A 7,432-nucleotide genomic window follows, 5' to 3' on the forward strand; every position below is an offset into this window, starting at 1 on the left:
AATCATCATTAGTTCTTTCTGCCAGTCTCACTACCTTTGACCTTGGAAAACAAGCATGTTTTGACCATGTTTTCTTCTCTCCTTTGCAGGTCACTATGTACATGGCATTTGTATCTATGGAAACGGAGACTTAAAATGGTTGATTAATTCAGAAAGCCTGTTTGCTAACAAGTTTGAGCTTAACACATACCCACTAACTGTGGAATGCCTAGAACTGAGGCTTCGAGAAAGAACCCTTAATCAGAGTGAAACTGCGATACAACCCAGCTGGTATTTTTAATGAATGCTTCTGAATGGTAATTGCAGCTGGAATGAAGATCCTCTTTGTAAGAGACTTTGGTTTTGGTTATGTTAAGCGTTTTAGGTCCCGGCTGCAGAATTACACCTACACTATCCACTGGACACTGTGAAAATACAACAGGATGGCTGGGTAGAGCAATCCTGGCACTTTGGCCAGTCTGGCAATTTCTTCATGCTCACTTCTTTGTTAGGCTATTACTATGATCAGTGATACATTCAATGTTACCAAATACACATCACATAATTAGATCCTAATAGAAAGGAAAATGGTAGATAATACTTAGGAAGATAAGACATTTGAATTTTTTGAAAAAGGAATCTTTTTTGTAAACACACTAACAGTCACTACTCTGCTCTCAAGCACACGTAATAAGCATAACAACAGCTTTCTAGGCAATACATTTCTTTGAAACAAGAACAGATCTAAAGAGGCTAAAGTGTGGCTCAGTGGTAGAACATTTGCCCAGTATTCATGAGGACCTGGGTTCAATCCCCAACACTTGCAAAACAAAGAAGCTACAAACAAAACCAGATCTTGTTGAGTTTCAAAACGAGCACACCCAGGTTCCCCGTATCTGAAGTTCTGTACATGAAGCCATTAGCAAGACAGCATGTGCTGAAAGACAAGAGTCACTGTCTACTACTACAGAGAAAAGACCTCGGGGATGCCAAACATTTCTCTGTTGTATGCCAGAATGTCCCTCCCAAGAAGGGAGATATCCTATCACCTTCCTTCTCTAGTCTAGTGGAGTCTCAAGTCGAGCATCTTGAAGGAATTTCTTCTAGGAGTCTGTCCTGACAGACATATACTTCTGTAAATATAGAGACCAAATTCAATCTTGCAGTGCTTTTAATCGCCTCATAGAATTCTCTGGGAACTTTACAAGGCTGATAGTGGTGCCTCCCATAGCTTTTGGCTATGCGTGAACATCTGTCATTTATCCCTCATTCACTCATTCATTCATTCAGCCTACCTGCAGTGATATTTCTAGAGTGCCTATGGAAACGGGAAGGGAATAAGAGAGAGGGCTTAGCCCAGTGCTGGTGGCTCACCCAATTCAAAGCCAGTCTGAGAGAGAGGCAGGAGCGTCCGAGTGATTCTTACCTTCAGTTAACCACCAAAAAGCCAGAAGTGGAGGTGTAGCTCAAGTGGTAGAGCCTCATGCAGCCTTGCATGAAAAAGCTAAGGGAGAGTGTCCTAGCCCTGAGTTCAAGCCTGAGTACCCACACAATTTTTTTTTTCTTAAATGAGAGAGAAGCCTTTTCACTCTAGAACTCTTCATGATAAAGTCAGCCTTGGAAAACCTGTTCCAGAGAAATTTACAAAGTGTCTATATCAAATCCATTCCTAGGGAAGAAATCGTAAGTACAGTGACCACAGACCAAGGACATAGAAGTTATAAACTGAGAATTAAACCAGAGGTGATTCAAAAGAGAGAGGGTGGAGGAGACCAATAGTAAAGGCTCTGGTGTCCTAGCTTTCTTCCCACTCTTGTGTACATCCTATTTTTTTACAAACTTGACAACATTTTTAATGACTGCACTTTGCAGAAAAGTGACTGTGTCTTGAGAGCTGAAGAAGCATTAGGAAACAAATTGTATGAGAATTTGAAATTCTCTTATTGATCTACTCAGTTTATTTCCCAAGGTGAAATATTGAGAGACAGAAAATAAAGCCATATTTAGTATACCATAGAAGGTAGTTTATAAGAATGGTCTCAGTGTTTATATTGAGAAAAATTTAAAAAGTCTTATTACTGAGGAAAAAAATGTGACGTCTACTTTAGTTTTGCTCTAATCTACTGAATCCCTAAATATTTATTTATCATAATGAGAAGCAATGATATACTTAATTAATATTTGATTTTTTCTCTAATTATACTTGTTGAATGTCAATCATATTTAAAGGGAATGGCTTTGATGTAGAACTTTTTTTCTGGCTATTGAAAAAAAATGGACTTGTATTAAGGAATAAAGGGTTAAAGGTAAAGACCCTATTCAAGGTCACAGGGTCTTTTCAACTTGATGTTTAAATGGCAGCACCTGAGAAGAAATGCTTTACACTGGATTTTTCTCGTGTATGATGAGGAAACATTCTAGAGCAGAAGATGTTTACATATACATGGCTGGTCCTATCTCCTGAATCTAAAATTCTTTCTTGTTGGAAGAATTTATGTTTGAGAGTGGGTTTGTGTAAGCCCAGTGAGATGCCCTGAAACTACTGTACCCATCTTTCTTTTTAATGATGTTCTGTATTTTGTGTTGGAAATAAATTAATATATTGTTTTCCATCTCTGGGGATATTTGGGTCTGTGGTTATTTGTGGATCTTTACTAGTCACTAAAAACCATGGTCAGCCATGCACTTCTATCATTAAAAAAAGAGAGAGAGGACCCAGGAGTGTGGCCTAGTGGTAGAGTGTTTGCCTAGTATGCATGAAAACCCGGGTTCAATTCCTTGGTACCACATACATAGAAAAAAAGCCAGAAGAGGTTCTGAGGCCCAGGTGGTAGAGCTCTAGCCTTGAGAAAGTCCAAGGACAGTGCTCAGGCCCTGAGCTCAAGCCCAGGACTGGCAAAAACAAAAGAGAGAAAGAAGAGAAATGCAAGACATAATCATATAAAATGATATTTATCAAAATGAACTCCAAGAAGTGGAAACATGAGGTCTTGTGTGGTAAGGAGGAAGCACAGAAATGGGACAAAGAGTGAACAAAAGCAGCAGAGACTCCCTAGACACAATGTTGAAAACGAACTATATAATTTGGGGGGAGTGGGGTCAGGAAGGAAAAGCTGGGAGAGAACAATGGAAGAGGCGACTGTTCTAAAAGCTATGTACTCGTGACCTATGTAACTGTAACTCATCACTTTTACAATAACAAGTAACAAAAAAGTATGTATGCATGCTTAGGTGGTCTAAAAGCAATCCGTTCACTGAAAAAATAATTGACCTTTCCTTTAGTACATTGCTGGGGGGGGGATATTAAGAATGACAGAGAAGAGGGGGAGATGAAAGGTAAGTTTTAGTTACATCATCTTAAAATTAGGAGAATATAGACTTTTAAAAAAATTGCCTGCCTTTTGTACTTATTTTTTTAATCCAAGACACAATTTTAGAGAAAAGAGTCATGTTAATATTATAATATCTCTGGGTGTGGTGGAACACGCCTGTAATCCTAGCTACTCAGGAGGCTGAGATCTGAGGATCAAGGTTCAAAGCCAGCCTGGGCACAAAACGACCTGAGACTCTTATCTCCAATTAACCTCTAGAAACCGGAAAGTGGGGCTTGGCTCAAGGGTAGCCTTGAGCTGAAGAGCTCAGGGACAACACCCAGGCCGAGTTCAAGGCCCATGACCCACAAAACAAATTACAATTTCAGGGGGAAGAATAATGGAAAAGGTGGCTGATCAAGGTGCATTGTAAATATAAGTGGATATGTTAAACTAAAACCCCTTGTACAGCTAGTTGAAGATAATGAAATATCTCTAATTGTAATTACCAAATGCCAAGGTTTGTTTGTTTGTTTGTTTGTTTAAGTTTTGGGACTTGAACTCTGGGTCTGGGCATTGTCCCTGAACTATTCAGCTCAAGACTAGAGCTCTACCCCATGAGCCACAGCGCCACTTCAGTTTTCTGGTGGTTAAGTGGAGATAAGAGTTTCACAGACTTTTGTGACCGGGCTGGCTTTGAACCACGATCTTCAGATCCTCCTGAGTAGCTAAGATTACAGGTATGAGCCACTGGCGCCTGGCTAAAGCCAAGGTTTTTAGCAAAATTTTAATTGTAAGTTTTTGAAATAAATATTGCCTCTAATGAACATACAGAAAACAACAAATGCTGAGGAGAACATCTTTGTTTAAGGCCATCTTGTGCACCTTTTAAGATGAAAAAATATTTTTAAACTAAAATGAAAAATGTTTCACAAAAATAATAAAATGGAAGTGATACCGAATATAGACTGAAAATGAACTAATAAAGAAGAATACAGAATAAAAAGTAGAGCACAGGTATGCTTTGGAGAAAGACCATATATCTATCAGGCATGAGGTCCTGATAGGGTTTGATCCCAAGCACTCCTATTTTTTCCCATTTCCACACAGTAATCGTTGAACATCACTGCATCTGGCCTCCCCTTCAAGGGAAGGGGATTAGCTCCATGCCTTCATCAGAGTCTTCACTAATGATTTGGGAGTTTCTGTACAGGTGAGGCTCATTGCCCCAGTGTATTTATTTATTTACACAGGTATTTACTTCTATACTATGGACTCAAATATAATTTAGTTTTATATGTTTGGCTCTCAATTTAATCTTCTACTTCAAATTGTTGCATATTTGATTTGGCTCCTCAATCCCTTGACATTTCCCTCTTACTCTGTTGTTTTCCCTGTACGATTTCTTACTGTCACTCCAAGCTATTCCAATTGAACATCTGTTATTTTCTTACATAATTTTGAAGCTTAAAGGTCACGCAGTAGCCAGGACTAGAGATATAGATGTGCCCGGAGGCTGTAAACCCCTTGGAAGAAGGTCTGGGTCACCTTAGGAGCAAAGGTGCCCAGCAAAGGAGAAAGATAATAGAAACAGTGATGAGGAATGGATGGATGAAGAAGATGATGTGTTAGCTGTAGCTTCAAGAGCAATGGCCCCTGTGGAGGCTGCAGTCTCTTCTATTCCTCTTCCCTTCATGTTTCCCCAAGAAAGTATGCTCACCAGCTCAACAAGGAGCTGTTCCCTAAACTGATAGAAAATAAATCAACACCCAGCACTCACGTATGGGCTCCAGTGGATGCTCCATTGCATGAATGGAGCCTTTCCAGGACTGAATATTCATTCTCAGCCTCCAAGATGCCCTCATCACCTTACCAATACCAGGTGCTTCCTCGGGCCAGCGAACACCTAATGCCTGGAAGATGTAGGCTATGAAGAAGCAATCTCCTACCCTAACTGGGTCCCATCGCAGTGGCATGACTGGACCCAGGTCTGATTATGATTGCATTTCTGCCCAATCCCAAATCCCCCCTCATTTCCTGTAAGTCAACCTTAGTACTGCAAATTATTACAAATCTCCTGTATTCAACAGCACTTAAAAAAAAAAGTCCTGGCTTTCCTTTCCCAACATTTTTCTCATTATATTTGTTCATTTATTTTATTGTCAGGGTAATGTATAGAGGGGTTACAGTTACATTTGTCAGGTAGTGGGTGCATTACTTCTTGAGCATTCATCCTCCTTCTCATACCCCTTTCCCTCTCCCCACCCTTCCCAATTACTTGTGTTCTCCCTTCCCTTCCCTATTTTAAATAAACAAATAAATGTATATACAATACACCAGGTAACAAAGCAGATTCATTTATTTTTTGACAAATGTTAAAAATGGCTTTTTAAAGTTTTTGGATGCCTGGGGTTTTGCTGGAATGTTGGGCATCTTTATCCACGGACAGCATCAAGCTGTCATCTGTCCATTTACACCATGCTTTTCTGTCCTGCACTAAGATCATTTTCTCGATGTAAGTTTTGCCCCTGCTGTATGTGTCTATTGCTATATATGTGGCAGGTTTTTTTTTTTTACTGCCTCTTGGGAAGGCTTTATACAAAGGTTTTGACTTTGCTATCAATCATTTAAAAGAAGGCAATTTATATTGATACTCTTGCTGGATATCTTATTGAAATTTGTTTTCAATAGTCTCTTAATGTTTATACTTCACATATTCTGGTATTTACCAAATAATAGCTTTGTCCCTTTCTTCCCAATATCAAATTATCTTCTTCCTTTTTGTAGATAGAAATGCTTCCCCTGACCCCCACTAGGAATGAGGCTTAAACTCAGAACCTGGGTGATGTCCTTTGCTGCTTCCACTCAAGGATAACCAGTTCACCAATGGAGCCTTACCTGCTCTTTAAGGTTGTTTTGTTGGTTAATTGGACCAATCTCATGAACTTTCCTGGGTTGATTTGAAACCACAATCATTTTGTCTCATCCTCTTTTACAGGCTGGATTACAAGCATGAGCTACCAGTATCCGATGGCTGTTCTCCTTTTATTTCCAGCACTAGAGGTTACATCAAACTATTGTTTGTGATGCTGGAGATTCATTATAGGTATCTAGTAGGAGACCTTCGTTGAGTTCAGAATCAGAATACTAGAAAATTGATACAAATATAAGGGCATTTTTATAAGGTTATTATTTTTTTCAATTCCAGTTGCTATCTCATTCAGATTGGCCTGTGAAATTATGGGTATCTTTTTTTTTTTCCTGGCCAATCCTGGGGCTTGAACGGGCTTGAACTCAGGGTCTGGGCACTGTCCTTGAGCTTTCTCAAGGTTAATGCTCTACCACTTGAGCCACATCATCACCACTTCCAGCTTTTTCTATGTATGTGGTATTGAGAAATCAAACCCCGGGCTTTGTACATGCTAGGCAAGCACTCTACCACTAGGCCACACTCCCAGCCCATGGGTATCATTCTAAACTATTCCTTCCAAGAAGTTACTACTTTTCCTTCATTTAAATAGCCAGGATTGAGTAGTGGTATATGTCAACTGAGAAAATGGAGCTGGAAACCATAGAAGGGCAGTTTGAGTTTGGGAAGACCATTGGCTGAGCTGTCATGCTTCTACTCCCTCTTCTGGCCAGGATGGTTTAGGGTTCTGCGGTCTAGCCAACTGGAAAAGCCATTAATGGACAGCCTTCCCTGAGGGCTGAGTTCTGACCTTGAAACCAGCTGTCATTGAGAAGAGGGGAATGTAGGAGAAGTTAATCAAGCTTGTCTTGCCATGAGTTAGTTTTTTATTACCATAATAAAATAGCTGAGGCTGGGAAACTTTTAAAGCAAAGTAGTTTTATAAGCTCACAATTTTGGAGGCCTGAAGGCAAACACCAGGATGTTTCATCCATCCTGGCTTCAGCCATGAGTTTCTGGTGGTAACCAAATCACTGCAGAATGGATATGAAAGGGAATAATCCCACTGCAAAATGGGGAGCCCAAGAAAGAATAGTCTCATAATTCTTCCTGAGGGCATGCTCCCAAATTAACTTAGGTCAACTTGACATGTGAACCCTTGGGGGACAAAACAAGCAAGCATAGCTCATGAGGGGCCACGAGCTGTACGAGCTGTTCATGAAAGCACTGAGCA

General features: G+C 40.0%; 1 protein-coding gene across 2 annotated transcripts in view; it reads left to right on the top strand.

Annotated features, from left to right (window-relative positions):
* The window catches only part of LOC150048479 (N-acetyllactosaminide beta-1,6-N-acetylglucosaminyl-transferase), a 45,636-nt gene extending 43,045 nt beyond the window's left edge, over positions 1 to 2,591 (top strand). For both annotated transcript variants that reach the window (XM_090356465.1, XM_090356464.1), the window contains exon 3: positions 90 to 2,591. In XM_090356465.1, the coding sequence (XP_090212591.1) occupies positions 90 to 280 (191 nt within the window). In that variant the 3' untranslated portion in view covers positions 281 to 2,591. The remainder of the gene's footprint in view (positions 1 to 89) is intronic.
* Positions 2,592 to 7,432: the final 4,841 nt, after the last annotated feature.

Source organism: Megascapheus bottae, chromosome 22, assembly GCF_031878675.1.
Source record: "Megascapheus bottae isolate mThoBot1 chromosome 22, mThoBot2.hap1, whole genome shotgun sequence".
In the NCBI taxonomy this organism is placed as follows: Eukaryota; Metazoa; Chordata; class Mammalia; order Rodentia; family Geomyidae; genus Megascapheus; species Megascapheus bottae.